The sequence below is a fragment of the Hypanus sabinus genome, chromosome 10, assembly GCF_030144855.1.
Source record: "Hypanus sabinus isolate sHypSab1 chromosome 10, sHypSab1.hap1, whole genome shotgun sequence".
NCBI lineage: Eukaryota > Metazoa > Chordata > Chondrichthyes > Myliobatiformes > Dasyatidae > Hypanus > Hypanus sabinus.
In genome coordinates, this window is record NC_082715.1 from 77,977,142 (window position 1) to 77,992,904 (window position 15,763).

The 15,763-nt window shown below is 43.2% G+C and overlaps 1 protein-coding gene across 2 annotated transcripts in view; it reads left to right on the forward strand.

Moving 5' to 3' along the window:
- Nucleotides 1-15,763, forward strand: part of lyst (lysosomal trafficking regulator) — a 277,149-nt gene that overhangs the window by 67,543 nt on the left and 193,843 nt on the right. For both annotated transcript variants that reach the window (XM_059982158.1, XM_059982159.1), the window contains exon 3: nucleotides 10,108-10,303. In XM_059982158.1, coding sequence (XP_059838141.1) covers nucleotides 10,108-10,303 — 196 coding nt within the window. The remainder of the gene's footprint in view (nucleotides 1-10,107; nucleotides 10,304-15,763) is intronic.

Consider the following 15,763-nt stretch of genomic DNA (forward strand, 5'->3'; position numbering starts at 1 on the left):
TGAGGAGATCCCTAGTTACAGAACTGCAGTCTCCGGTTTGCAGCTCCAGGACCTCCCCGTAGGCCCAGGTGAGAGGACCCCGCTCTGTGACGTCACCACCGGCCAACCCTGTCCCGTCGTCCTGGCAGCCTGGCGGCGGCGCATTTTCAACTCCATTCATAACTTAGCGCACCCCTCCATCGGGACAACCGTCCAGATGGTCTCCAACAGGTTCATTTGGCACGGACTCCGCAAGCAGGTCAGTGAATGGGCCAAAACGTGCATGCACTGCCTGTGGTGAACTACATATACCTGTCTGGACACGCCCCCTGCTGACTGCTCCTGTGGCTCCTCCCACAAGCCCCGGTATAAAGGCGATTGAGGCCTGAGCCCGGCCCTCATTCTCCAGGACGTAGTATGGTGGTCAACTACTGCTTGTTCTTTCTTCCAGTCAATAAAAGCCGATATCTCGACTTCACGTCTCAGAGAGAGTTATTGATGGTGCATCAGTGCCAAACAGCCAAGGTGCAGCGGCACACCAAAGCTCTGCCGCAGCAGTTCCACACCACCCACCGGCGTTTCGACCATATTCATGTGGATATCGTGGGCCCCCTGCTAGTGTCGCGCAGAGCGCGGCACCTCCTCATTATTGTGGACCGGTTCACAAGATGGCCAGAGGCGATCCCGCACACCGACACCACCTCCGAATCTTGCGCCCAGGCACTGATTGCCACCTGGGTATATCGCTTTGGTGTACCGGCCCACATTACCTCCGACAGAGGCGCCTAGTTCACCTCCAGCCTGTGGTCAGCTATGGCCAGCCTTTTGGGGACACAGCTGCACCACACAACTGCCTGCCACCCACAGTCGAATGGGCTGGCCTGAGAGGACCTAACTGGTGGATGAGCTTCCCTGGGTCCTGCTCAGAATCCGCATGGCGCCCAAAGACTATCTATCTGCACACATCGTCGGCCGAGTTGGTGTACGGCGCACCGCTGGTCGTCCTAGGGGAGTTCATACCAGCCCCAAGGGGGCACGAGGAAGAACCCGCAGCAGTCCTGGGCAGACTACGTGAGAGGCTCGGCAACCTGGCCCCGCAGCATGGGCAGAACCCGACCTGTGTACCCAAAGACCTGCAGAACTGTAAGTTTGTGTTTGTACGAAGGGGCGGACATTGGGCACCGCTACAGCGGCCCTACGAGGGGCCGTTAAAGGTGATCAGAAACAACGGGTCAACATTTGTGCTGGACATTGGGGTTGAGAGGAGGTTTTCACGGTGGACCGACTCAAACCGGCTCATGTGGACGTGGCGCAACCGGTCGAGTTTCCGGCACCGCGGCACAGAGGCAGACCTCCCAAGCAGGGTCCGACCCAGACTGTGGACATTGGGGGGTGTATCGCCAGTTCTTGGGGGGGGTGGGTTATGTGGCGACCCACTTCCTAGCGCTCTCGAACTGGCTCACAAATAGCCAGCGTGCCGGCATAAAGGCCAGTCCCAAAAGGGTGCCAAGTCTGCATCACCAGCAAGGGGAGAAGCCCGCGCACGGGACAGGACTGTGAATACGTGCTCCCTATAGCATCCCCGCCCGGGGAGGGCGGGATCAGGAAGGCTTTAAAGCGAGGCCGCGAAGTTCGAATAAAATCTCTTTTGTAACTGCAGTGCATCAACTACGTGTCGTTATTTCAGCGCTGTGTGTAGCACACCGCTATATAGTAACACTTATAGGGGTGTATTATAGACCACCTAATGAGGAGCGAGAATTGGAGGAGCAAATTTTTAAGGAGATAGCAGATATTTGTAGAAAACACATGGTTGTGATTGTGGGAGATTTTAATTTTCCACACATAGACTGGGAAGCCCATACTGTAAAAGGGATGGATGGTTTGGAGTTTGTAAAATGTGTGCAGGATAGTTTTTTGCAGCAATACATAGAGGAACCAACTAGAGAAGGGGCAGTGTTGGATCTTCTGTTAGGGAATGAAATAGGTCAGGTGACGCAAGTATGTGTTGGGGAGCACTTTGGGTCTGGTGATCACAATGCCATTAGTTTCAATCTAATTATGGAGAAGGATTGGACTGGACCCAGGGTTGAGATTTTTGATTGGAGAAAGGCTAACTTTGAGGAGATGCGAAAGGATTTAGGAGGAGTGGATTGGGACAATTTGTTTTATGGGAAGGATGTAATAGAGAAATGGAGATCATTTAAAGGTGAAATTTTGAGGGTACAGAATCTTTATGTTCCTGTTAGGTTGAAAGGAAAGGTTAAAATTTAAGAGAGCCATGGTTTTCAAGGGATATTGGATACTTGGTTAGGAAAAAGAGAGATATCCACAATAAATATAGGCAGCATGGAGTAAATGAGGTGCTCGAGGAATATAAAGAATGTAAAAAGAATCTTAAGAAAGAAATTAGAAAAGCTAAAAGAAGATACGAGTTTGTTTTGGCAAGTAAGGTGAAAATAAATCCGAAGGGTTTCTACAGTTATATTAATAGCAAAAGGATAATGAGGGATAAAATTGGTCCTTTAGAGAATCAGAGTGGCCAGCTATGTGCGGAGCCAAAAGAGATGGGGGAGATTTTGTACAATTTTTTTTCTTTGGTATTCACTAAGGAGAAGAATATTGAATTGTGTAAGGTAAGGGAAACAAGTAGGGAAGTTATGGAAACTATGACGATTAACGAGGAGGAAGTGCTGGCGCTTTTAAGGAATATAAAAGTGGATAAATCTCCGGGTCCTGACAGGATATTCGTTAGGACCTTGAGGAAAGTTAGTGTAGAAATAGCAGGGGCTCTGCCAGAAATATTTCAAATGTGATTAGAAACCGGGATGGTGCCAGAGGATTGGCATATTGTTCATGTGGTTCCATTGTTTAAAAAGGGTTCTAAGAGTAAACCTAGCAATTATATGCCTGTCAGTTTGACATCAGTGGTGGGTAAATTAATGGAAAGTATTCTTAAAGGTGGTATATATAATTATCTGGATAGACAGGGTCTGATTAGGAACAGTCAACATGGATTTGTGCATGGAAGGTCATGTTTGATAAATCTTATTGAATTTTTTGAAGCGGTTACTAGGAAAGTTGATGAGGGTAAAGCAGTGGATGTTGTCTACATGGACTTCAGTAAGGCCTGTGACAAGGTTCTGCAGGGAAGGTTAGTTAGGAAGGTTTAATCGTTAGGTGTTAATATTGAAGTAGTAAAATGGATTCAACAGTGGCTGGATGGGAGATGCCAGAGAGTAGTGGTGGATAACTGTTTGTCAGGTTGGAGGCTGGTGACTAGTGGTGTGCCTCAGGGATCTGTACTGGGTCCAATGTTGTTTGTCATATACATTAATGATCTGGATGATGGGGTGGTAAATTGGATTAGTAAGTATGCAGATGATACTAAGGTAGGTGGTGTTGTGGATAATGAAGTAGGTGTTTAAAGTTCTCAGAGATAATTTAGGCCAGTTAGAAGAGTGGGCTGAATGATGGCAGATGGAGTTTAATGCTGGTAAGTGTGAGGTGCTACATTTTGGTAGGAATAATCCAAATAGGACATACATTGTAAATGGCAGGGCATTGAAGAATGCAGTAGAACAGAGTGATCTAGAAATAATGATGCATAGTTCCCTGAAGGTAGAATCTCATGTGGATAGGGTGGTGAAGAAAGCTTTTGGTATGTTGGTCTTTATAAATCAGAGCATTGAGTATAGGAGTTGGGATGTAATATTAAAATTGTACAAGGCATTGGTAAGGCTGAATTTGGAGTATTGTGTACAGTTCTGGTCACCGAATTATAGGAAAGATGTCAACAAAATAGAGAAAGTACAGAGAAGATTTACTAGAATGTTACCTGGGTTTGAGCACCTAAGTTTCAGAGAAAGATTGAACAAGTTAGGTCTTTATTCTTTGGAGCATAGAAGGTTGAAGGAGGGACTTGATAGAAGTATTTAAAATTATGATCGGGATAGATAGAGTTGACGTGGATAGGCTTTTTCCATTGAGAGTGGGGGAGATTCAAACAAGAGGACATGAGTTGAGAGTTGGGGGCAAATGTTTAGGGGTAACACGAAGGGGGAACTTCTTTACTCAGAGTGGTAGCTGTGTGGAATGTGCTTCCTGTAGAAGTGGTAGAGGCAGGTTCGGTGTTGTCATTTAAAGCAAAATTGGATAGGTATATGGACAGGAAAGGAATGGAGGGTTATGGGCTGAGTGCGGGTCAGTGGGATTCGGTGAGAGTAAACATTCGGCATGGACTAGAAGGGCCAAGATGGCCTGTTTCTGTGCTGTAATTGTTATATGGCTATATTAAATTGAATTGACTTTATTTCTTGCGTCCTTCACATACATCAGTAAAAGTCTTTACATTACATCTCCGTCTGAATGTGCAATGTGCAAATTATAGTAATTTGTAATAAGTAGTATGTTCAGTAAGATATACAACAGAACAGAGCTTAGAAATACACGTGTCAGTGTGAATTAATCAGTTTGATGGCCTGGTGGAAGAAGCTGTCCTAGAGCCTGTTGGTTCTGGCTTTAATACTGCTTTACTGTTTCCTGGATGGTAGCAGCTGGAACTGTTTGTGGTTGGGGTGACTCAGGTCTCTAATGATCTTTCAGGCCCTTTTTGCGCACCTGCCATGGTAAATGTCCTGAATAGTGGGAAATTCACATCCACAGATGTACTGGGCCGTACTAAAAGGTCTGTTTAAAAAAAATGAACCTTCTTAAGAGCATAATTTTATGTTGGATAGTTGGGAAGAAACATTATCTAGCTATCAAATATTACTTAATGAGTAGGGGACTTTTGCCTAGTATCTTGGCCAATATGTATATTCAACCAGTATCACTAAAATCAATCATTTGCTGTATTTTGATCATGCTGTATGCAAACTGGCTCCAGTGTTTCAAGAATAAATAAATGTAGTGGAATGTACCAAGCACAAAAGATTCTGCAGATGCTGGAAATCCAGAGTAACAAACACAAAATGCTCGAGGGACTCAGTGCTCAGGGAGGATCCATGAGAGAAATGATCAGTCGATATTTTGTGCTGAGAATCTTTATCAGGACTGGCAGCTTCTAATTTTATCTTGTCCTTCTTCCTCTCCCCCCACTTTATTTTGGCAACTGGCCTCTTCTCACCTATCACCTCCAACTGGTGCCCCTCCTCCCTCCTTTTTTCCATTCTTCGCTCCTATCAGGCTCCATTTTCTCCAGCCCTTTGCCGTTTTCAATTATCACCTCCCAATTTTTTACTTTAATTACCCCCTCCCCTACACACCTGGCTTCACCTACCACCTTCTATCTTGTCCTTCTTCCCCTCCCCGCACCTTTTTATTTTGCCATTCTCCCCCTTCCTTTCCAGTCATGATGAAGGGTCTCGGCCCAAAACATCGACTGTTTTTTCCTCTCTTTAGATGCTGCCTGACCTGCCGAGCTCCTCCAGCATTTTGTGTGTGTTGCTATAAAAATAATCTGCTGGAGCTACTAAGATAGCATTGGTGGAGAGCGAACTAGTTAATGTTTCATGTCAATGACCAGCTCTTCTGCAGGAATACTGCATACTGTAGCATATGTTGTAAAAGTTCAATACCTTGCAGTGGACATGTAGGCAAAATGACAGCCATTTGAAATAAAGACTAGTGGTTTGTGTGTGTACATAAGGGACAGGAAACAATGCTAATTTTAAATCTCTTTTGACCTAAGATAAATGTGCAGTCATGTCTCCAATTGATAAGTATTGAGACCTCTAGTTGCTAGTAATATGGACTTGGATGTACAAGGATTAATTTCAGAAGTTGAGAGCAGGCATTTGGAAACTGTAATCAGTGAGGTGAATAGTAAAAGGCTTCAGAAAATCAGGCTGATGAAATTAAACACAGGAAAGTATGAAGTAATTTATATTGATAAAGTATGAAAAAAATTCTCATTAATGTTTTAAATTGAGCACAAGGACAGAGAGATTTGAAAAATGTAAGACCAAAGAACTGATCGTGGATTTCAGAAAGGGTAAGATGAGGGAACACACACCAGTCCTCATAGAAGGATCAGAAATGGAAAGAATGTGAAATTTCAAGATCTTGGGTGTCAGTATCTCTGAGGATTTAACCTAGACCCAGCATATCAATGTACTTACAAAGAAGGCTATATTAGGAGTTTGAGGAGATTTGATACATCACCAAAGACACTTGCAAATTTCTACAGATGTACCATGGAGAGCGTTCTCAGCAGCTGTATCACTGCCTGGTATGGGGTGTGACTACAGCACAGGATCAAAGTAAGCTGCAGAGAGTTGTAAACTTAATCAGCTTCATCATGGGCACTAGCTTCCATAGTATCCAGGACATCCTCAAAGAGCTATGTCTCATGAAGGACAACCATCACCCAGGTCATGCCTTCTTCTCATTGCTACCAAGGTATGGAGTGTGAAGGCACACACACGATTCAGGAACGGCTTCTTCTCCCCTGCCATCCAATTTTGAATGGGCATTGAAACCATCAACACTTCCTCACTACATTTTTATTTCTCTTTTTGTACTAATTTAGTTCAGTTATTTTCTATCTATACATTCTTTAATTCAAGTTTATTTTCTACTACTGTGTATTTCATTGCATGCTGCTGCAAAGAAAACAAGTTCCATGATATTTGCCGGTAATATTAAACCTGAATCTGAGCTATGGAAAGGAATAAATACAGGTTTCCCCTGCCTTCCTCTATCTGAAGGTAGAGCATTCCAATGAAACTGTTCGTAAGCCGAAATATCGTAAAGCGAAGAAGCAATTACCATTAATTTATATGGGAAAAATTTTTGAGTGTTCCCAGATCCAAAAAATAACCTACCAAATAACACGTAAAACCTAAAATAACACCAACATATAGTAAAAGCAGGAATGATATGATAAATATACAGCCTATATAAAGTAGGAATACTGTATGTACGCTGTAGTTTCACTTATCAAAATTGGGAAGACAGCGAGCCAAAATCAATTTGGCGGAAAATAATTGGTATGTACATGCGTACGCACGTACACGCATACGCATGTGCACACAACTGCCCGCACAAGGCTTCTCGGTCATGTTAGTCTTTCTTGGTGTAAACACATGTATAATGCGGACGTCTTTTTTTCGTAAAAGCGAAAATCTTCTTTGGTTAGTGAAAACAGGTGCTGTGTAGGTCTTTCATAACAGTGAGCTGTGATAAAGTGAATGTTCGAAAAACGGGGCCACCTGAACTGTAGTTGATATTTGGGTCGAGACCTGTTGAAGGGTCTTGGCCCAAAACACAAATGCTTATTCCTTTTCAAATGTGCTGACTGACCTGCTGAGTTCCTCCTGCATTTTCTGTGTATTACTCTGGATTTCCAGCATCTGCAGAATCTCTTCTGTCTCAGAAGAAGTGCAAATCTTCACCAGAACTGTTTATCTACTGCCCCTTGCAAACACTAAGAGGAATATATTACTTCTTATTGAAAATTACCCACCCCATCAAATAACCCTTGTTCTTGTTCAGACTGAGAGGAACTAAAGCAAGTTGTGAAAAACTCTACTCTCAGTTTCAGTTAAGCATCATTACAATTATAATTGAGTGAAACTAATTGAATTCTTCATAAAATAGAAGGCACGCGAAGTAGATTTCACATACGCAAACAAATTACTGGCAGTACATTTTGTGCAGTTTCCTTGCTCAATTGTGATATAGTTAACTATATTGCTTTTAGCTGTTACTAATTTGAGGATACCATATCTAATTGGTCAGCTACTTTGGAGATACTCTGACATTATTAACAATTGCTTTTGTTACGTACCCCGTAACTAGGTCACTTACCAGCAAAGATAGAGAGGTCCGTTGAAGTCTGATGGTACTATTTTTTAAAGTCTTTATTTATAAAGGGGTACAAAAATAAGATTAATACAAACATACAGATAATATACGTCGTCACTACTCAATCTAAAAGTGCGGGTCTAATAATAACCATCAATAAGAAACAGCTTGATCGTTTGTCTAGGGGATAATATATTGTCCGATGGAAATATAAAAGTCACTCAGTTCCTGCAGCCTTCAGCCTTTGGGGACCACTGGGTTTTCACTTGTTGGAGAGAGAGAGATTTGTGAGAAAAGAAACTTACCCGGGTCTTTTATGAAGCAAATCCGTTGAATCGGGGAAGTTGGTTCCCCGTTGTTAGTTCAAGAACATCGGTTCTGTGGTACCTGCCACTGGCTCCCAAGCAAAAGGGGAACCAAACGCACGTGGTTTCCTGCTACTATGGGATCGTTAGCGTTTCTTCTGGTGCGTCTGATGGGCTTGTTCCCCCAGACCCTCTTTTATACTTCCTCACGGGGTCTCAGATGTCAATCAAGTTAGGATCTCTCTCTCAACCAGCCCACTTTGCCTGAGGGCAGGGGTTGGCAACGTTTACCACTGAAAGAGCCAATATGGACCCATTTCCCACAGAAAAGAAAACACTGGGAACCACAAAACCCGTTTGACATTTAAAATGAAATAACACTGCATACAACGGTTTTTTTTTTGCCTTTATGCTATGTATAAACAAACTATAATGTATTGCATTTATGAAATTGATGAACTCCTGCAGAGAAAACGAAATTACATTTCTGCATGCAACAAAAACATTTTGAACTCCGAAAAAAAGACGTTGGGTTGAAGGTTACTCCATAGTTAGCCTACCTTGGATCGAAGAATTAAAAGAAAGCACGCACTGGCGGGTGTCAGGCATTGGCAGTGGTGATGTATATTAATAGCGATAAAAAACACGTTGTAGCGGTGTGCTACACGCAGCACTAAAATAGACACTGCAGTCAAGGTAACTTTATTCGAACTAAACAGCCTTGCTTTAAAGCCTCCCTCAACCTGTCCCCGTGGGCGCGGATGCTTCAAAAGACACGTACTCACAAGCCCCCGTAGGCTATCTCCCTTAGCTGGAACGGTGGCTAATTGTGAGCCGGTTCGGATGTGCCAGGAAATGGGGTCTCCACAACGTTTTTAGATTGTACAAGATCACCATCATCTTCAAATTTCGAATTACATTTCAAAAACTAACAAACCACGGGGAGCCGCAGCAGAGAGATGAAAGAGGCGCATGCGGCTCCGGAGCCGCGGGTTGCCGACCCCTGCCCGAGGGCTTGCACGTAGCATAGTCCCCAATCCACAAACGTGGTCTCCAGGAGACAATGGTCAAAGTCACATTAATTTGCATCACCGGGGAACGAGGCATCCAGCACGTCTCTCTCTCTCCCATTTCCTGGGTCTACTGACCCCCCCCCCCCAACTAGTGCTCTTGCGATTCTCACAAAGGAGGGGGCTGCGGACATAACACTTTATATGTTGCAGGTATTCATGTTGCTTTCCCTGTTGAGCCTACTTTGAATACTCACACAAATCTAGAGTTAATACCCTTAGAAATCTTTACTATATTCAAATAGTTTCTCTAGGATCTTGGTATATGTTTATAAATGTTCACAATTTATAACCAAAACTGTTCAGCACCAAATAGCACGAGTTGACTTTGTACTAAATCAATTATCAAGCATGGGTGAAACAGTAAGCCTGTCATGTGCTGTAATATGAAATACTTTTATGTGATGGAGATTGTCCATGTGATATCACATGATGCCACAAGGGTTCAACATTTCTGAATTTAGCACTTCCATCTGTTCATATCTGTGTGGTTTAGGGTGGTTGGAAGATCTCAGTAATTGACTCAAATGACAACTTTCAAGATCCATGTAAGAGCTTAAATTTCAAACATTTGCATTGAAACAAGATTCTTGGGATAATGTGCAGGATTAAATGTTTAACTCTAACTTTAATATATGAGATGACTTTTATGTATGACTGTGTAAAAAGTTTAAGTAGAGTTGGTATATATTTTGATATGTAATTCTGTGTAATTTCTGAATAACCTGAACTCTAAAATTAATTTTATTTCAATTTTGCATGTGCTTGAGAGGCAGGCTTTTCAATTGTATGGCTAGTTCTAAAATTTGGCTTTTGTAATCTCTATTGCAGATCCATTATCCAAGTACTGCAGCAAGGTGTAAGATTATCTTTAAAGTTGAATGAATGAGATTGCAATGTTGTCTGCTTTTAAAATGTTCTAACAGATTTACTTCTTTCCATAGCTCAGACATGAGCAGTGCCTGCAACACGTTAGCACGAGAATTCCTGACAGATGTGCACCAGCTTTGTAATGCTGTGTCTCAGAGGTCTGAGAACAAGGAGGAGGAGGAAGAAAGCCACATGGTTGCGTTGGGCGAATATCTAGTTCGAGGTCGAGGATTCCTACTCCTAAGTACACTGGATTCCATTGTTGATCAGGTACTGTCCTTAATTATTTCTTTGTAATAGTATGATTTATGCATTCTACTCCAAACTAAACATCAAGAAGTTCTTTTGAATCTGGTATCTTTTTTGGTAACACACACAAAATGCTGGTGGAACGCAGCAGGCCAGGCAGCATCTATAGGAAGAAGTACAGTCGACATTTTGGGTTGAGACCCTTCGTCAGGACTAACGGAAAAAAGAGATAGTAAGAGATTTGAAAGAGAGAGGCGGAGACCCAAAATCATTAATGTGAACTCAAGGCCCGCGGGCCAAATCCGGCCCGCGGTGGAATTATCTTTGGCCCGCGAGATAATACCTAATTACTATTAAAGCTGGCCCCAGTAATCGAAGTGCCTATGGCGTATGATATGGCTAATGCTGAGTATATTCAGGTACCAGGTTTTCAGGGTTTTTAGTGTTTATTCGGTTTCCCTGGTTTACTTCCTGAATATCATTAATGAATAAATTTTTTTTCTATTAGAGCTGGCCCGTCGGTATATTGCATACACCACTAATACTACAAATCCCACAATCCACTGCCAGTGCATTGCTCGCGCTTCCCTTACGCTCTCATCAGCATCCTTATGGCGCTAGTCACGTGTGGTCAACTTTCAGCTATCCCTCACCCCAAAAATGGCTGAATGAAAGGTGGACTTTGAAAACAGGGGTTTTCAAGGCAGGTGGGAGGCAGAGTATATGTTCGCAGATATAAAGGGCAAACCTGTTTGTCTTGTGTGTGGAGACGGTGTGGCTGTAATTAAAGAATATAACGTAAGACGACACTATGAAATGAAACACCACGATAAATACAAGCATCTGGACAAGAAACAGAAGCCCACGATGTGCGGTCAAAAGAGTGGATTGGTGGGCAGGATCCGGGAGAAGATGCGGGAGGAAAACGGCGCAGGTGAGCTGACAGCTTATCACTGCATCATACACCAGGAATCGTTGTGTGGCAAAGCCTTGAAAATGGAACATATAATGAGCACCATAACATGAGCAGTTTACTTCATAAGAGCCAAAGGTTTAAATCACCGCGAGTTCAAGTCATTTCTGGAGGAGTTGGGTTCAGAATACAATGATTTGCCCTATCACACAGAGGTGCGATGGTTAAGCCAAGGAAAAGTGCTGAAAAGATGTTTTGAGTTGCGTGAGGAGATCTGTCAGTTCATGGAAAGCAAAGGGAAAGACACAACAGAGCTCCGGGATAAAAAGTTGCTTTGTGAAATGGCGTTTCTGTGTGACATTACGAGCCATCTCAATGCGCTCAACCTGCAGCTTCAGGGGCGGGGTCGTGTGATCACAGACATGTACGCTGCAGAGGGCTTTTAAAACCAAGCTGCGCCTGTGGGAGACGCAGATGCAGCAAGAAAACTTGAGCCATTTTCCGTGTTGCCAAACTATGAAAGAGCAGGTTTCTACCGCAGTGTTCCCACGTGCAAAGTTTGCTGAAAAACTTAACATACTTGGTGCCGACTTTGAAGCCCAAAAAAGCAGGTTTGAACTGCTCAGTAATCCATTTGCAGCTGACGTGGAAAGCGCACCAACCAACATACAAATGGAGCTGATTGAACTCCAGTGTAGTGACACACTCAAGGCAAAGTATGACTCGGTGGGCGCTGCACAGTTTCTACGTTTCATTCCCGACACAATGCCCCAGCTGCGTACCCAAGCTGCTCAAATGCTCTCTATGTTTGGCAGCACATATCTGTGTGAACAACTGTTCTCTTTGATGAAGATAAACAAAACATCACACAGGAATTGTCTTTCTGATGAACACCTTCACTCAATTCTGAGGATTTCCTCAGCTCAGAGCCTGACTCCAAACATTGATGAACTTGCATCCAAGATGAGTTGCCAAGTATCTGGCTTAGACTAGTGTGAATCACAGAGTGTTGGCCTGTGGAAAAATGTTTTCATTAGAAATTACTCCGGAAAAGCTGCAGATAAAGCCATAAGAAATAAATGCAACTGATTTTTTATTTATTTAATGTTCAATGTTGTTTTTGTAGGCAATAACCTAAGCTTTGTTAATTCCAGGTTAATATGTGTAATAAATTCATTTCAATAAGTTTTGCAATAAACGCTGAATCAGTCTGGCCCTCGACTTGTACCGATATTTAAATTTTGGCCCACTGTGTATTTGAGTTTGACACCCTTGCCCAAAATGATAGGAGAAGACAGGAGGGGGAGGGATGAAGCAAAGAGCTAGGAAGTTGATTGGCAAAAGGGATACAAGGCTGGAGGAGGGGGACTATCATTGGACAGAAGAAAGAAAAGGGGAGGGGAGCATCCCTAATTTTAAATTAATTTCTCTCTTTCCCCCTCACAATAATGGTGCTCCCCCTTTTTTCCTTCCAAGGCCTTCCGTCCTGTGATACTCCCCCTTCTCCAGCATCTGCAGATTTTCTCATGTTTATGATTTTTTGGTATCTTATTTTGAGAATTTGAGAAAATCCGCAATGGTTCAATCATCTCAAAAAAATTAATCTTAAATGATTCATTCTAAGAGTTTGCTGCAATCATATCAATCTCTCAGGACACCTGCTTCTCATTTTATCCGATGTGTGTTTCTTAAATGGAAAGTACTATATTTCCTGCCACCGAGTCCTAAATATATACATGATTGATAATTATTTAAACTGACCTGACACATGAAATTGTAGAGATAAAAGCATTTAAGATTTTAAAATGGATGTGATTTTCTGAACAGATTCATTTTTATACACCAATTTGTACCTTTTAGACAATAGACATTTTATGCTTCAATTTTGATACCAGCTCATTTTAAGCGCTTGGTTTGTCTGAAAAACTATTTTATTCATTGGGTATTTGGAACATGGAATATTGAGGAGTAGACAATCAGAATAATGGCAAATTTAAAGGTGCTTCTTTCCAAATTTAAATGCTAAGCTATCTGAGTTAGAGCTATTTACTTAAAGTTTAAATGCAATGAGTTACTTAAATGCTGAAGGGAATGGAGTTTGTTACCTCAGATAGGCTATTTGAGATGTGCAAGGGTGGTAGAAGTAGATGGATAAGAAATGAGGATACATGCTTTACATCGCTCTGTGGTACAAATTACTGAAAATTGATTAATACTTCATTACTGTCTCAAAATTTTAAGATAATTACACACATTCTGAATGCTGGAAAGTCTTTTCATTTTAGGTGGTAATTATTTGAACAGTGTGAATTTTTGGAGACAACAGTTTACTGCAATTTTGTTGAATTGATCTTGCAAGCCGGTAAGCCAAGATGACATCTTTGTTCTACAGTGGAAGAGCATGTAGAATGTGGAATGGCAGTATGTATTGTTCAAAGGCACGTGACAGTGACAGTAACCTAAATCAAAAATTACCTTATGATAAATGTAAATGTTACAGGTACCCACTGATTTTTTTTTTGTATTATGTTTGAGGAAGTGGTGGAATTAAGTAGCGAAAAATGTTTATCTTTCAAAAACTCAGGACTTACTGAGAAGCATATCAAGAGAGAATGAACGTACTCAGGTGAGGTAGCACTTGTGAAGAGAGATATTGTTTAAGTTTTGTCTTTAGAATTGGGTCAAAAAACTAGAGATATACAAGAAGTCTTAATGTAACAGTTAGGATAAAGGTAATGAAAGGGCAATGTATGAGGAACATTTGGCTCTGGGCTTGTACTTGCTGGAGCTTAGTAGAATGGGGGGATCTTATTGAATCCTATTGAATATTGAAAGGCCTAGATAGAGTTGATTGAAGAAGATGTTTCCTATAGTGGGTGAGTCTAGCACCTGAGGGCACACCCTTTAGAGTGTCCCTTTAGAACAGAGGTGAGGAGGAATTTCTTTAACCAGTAAGTGGTGAACCTGTGTAATTCATTGCCAGACACTGCTGTGGAGGCCAAGTCATTTGGTATATTTCATGCCGAGGTTGATAGATTCTTGATTCGTAAGTGTGTCAAAGGTTATGGGGAGAAGGCTGAAGAAAAGGGTTGAGAGGAATACTGAATCAGCCATGATGGAATAGCAAAGCAGACAGTGGGCTAAATGGCCTAATTCTGCTACTATGTCTTATGGAAGAATACATACACGATGCTGGAGGAATTCAGCAGGTCAGACAGCATCCGTGAGAAAAGAGTAGCCAATGTTTCGGGTTGAGACCCTTCATCAGGAATGGGGGGGGGGGAAGGAAAGAGAGGGCCGAAGCCCAATGCTGGGGGTGGAGGAAGAACTAGAGGTGCCAGATGGAGAACCAATCAGAGGAAAGATAAAGGGGGGAGGGGATAAGCATGAAAGAACTGTAGAGATAAAGGAGCAGAAAGTTGAAAGGGGAGAGAGGCAGAGAGGGACCTGAGATAGGGGGAGGGGGAGGGAATTACCGGAAATTGGAGAATTCTATGTTGATACCACCAGGCTGGAGGCTACCCAGACGGTAGATGAGGTGTTGCTCCTCCAACCTGAGTTTGGCCTCATTATGGCAGTAGAGGAGGCCATGTATGGACATATCTAGATGGGAATGAGAGGCAGAGTTGAAGTGGGTGACAACCGGGAGGTCCTGTCTATTGTGACAGACGGAGTGGAGGCGCTCAACGAAGCGGTCCCTCAATCTTGTGTCAGGTCTCGTCGATGTAGAGGAGGCCGCACCGAGAGCACCAGATGCCGTAGACGACTCCAGCAGACTCGCAGGTGAAGTGTTGCCTCACCTGGAAGGACTGTCTGGGGCCCAGAATGGTGGTAAGAGGGGAGGTGTGGGGACAGTTGTAGCATTTGCGCTTACAGGGATGAGTGCCAGGTGGGAGTTCTGTGAGGAAGGATGTGTGGACCAGGTAGTCGCGGAGGGAACGATCCCTGTAAAAAGCTGAGAGGGGTAGGGAGGGAAAGATGTGCTGGGTGGTGGGGTCCTGTTGAAGGTGGCGGAAGTTGCGGAGGATAATGTGTTGGATCCGGAGGCTGGTGGGGTGGTAGGTGAGGACAAGGGGAACCCTGTCCCTGTTGTGGTGACGGGAGGATGGGTTAAGGGCTGAAGTGCGGGAGGTGGAGGAGATGCGGGTGAGGACATCGTTGGTGATGCCAGAAGGGAAACCACGATCCTGAAAGAAAGAGGAGATTTGAGAAGTCTTGGACCTCCTGGTTGTCACCCACTTCAACTCTGCCTCTCATTCCCATCTAGATATGTCCATACATGGCCTCCTCTACTGCCATGTTGAGGCCAAACTCAGGTTGGAGGAGCAACGCCTCATCTACCGTCTGGGTAGCCTCTAGCCTGGTGGTATCAACATAGAATTCTCCAATTTCCGGTAATTTCCTCCCCCTCCGCCTTCCCCTATCCCAGGTCCCTCTCTGCCTCTTTCTCCTTTCAACTTTCTGTTCCTTTATCTCTACAGTTCTTTAATGCTTATCCCCTCCCCCCTTTATCCTTCCTCTGATTGGTTCTCCACCTGGTGCCTCTAGCCCTTCCCCCTCCCCTATCT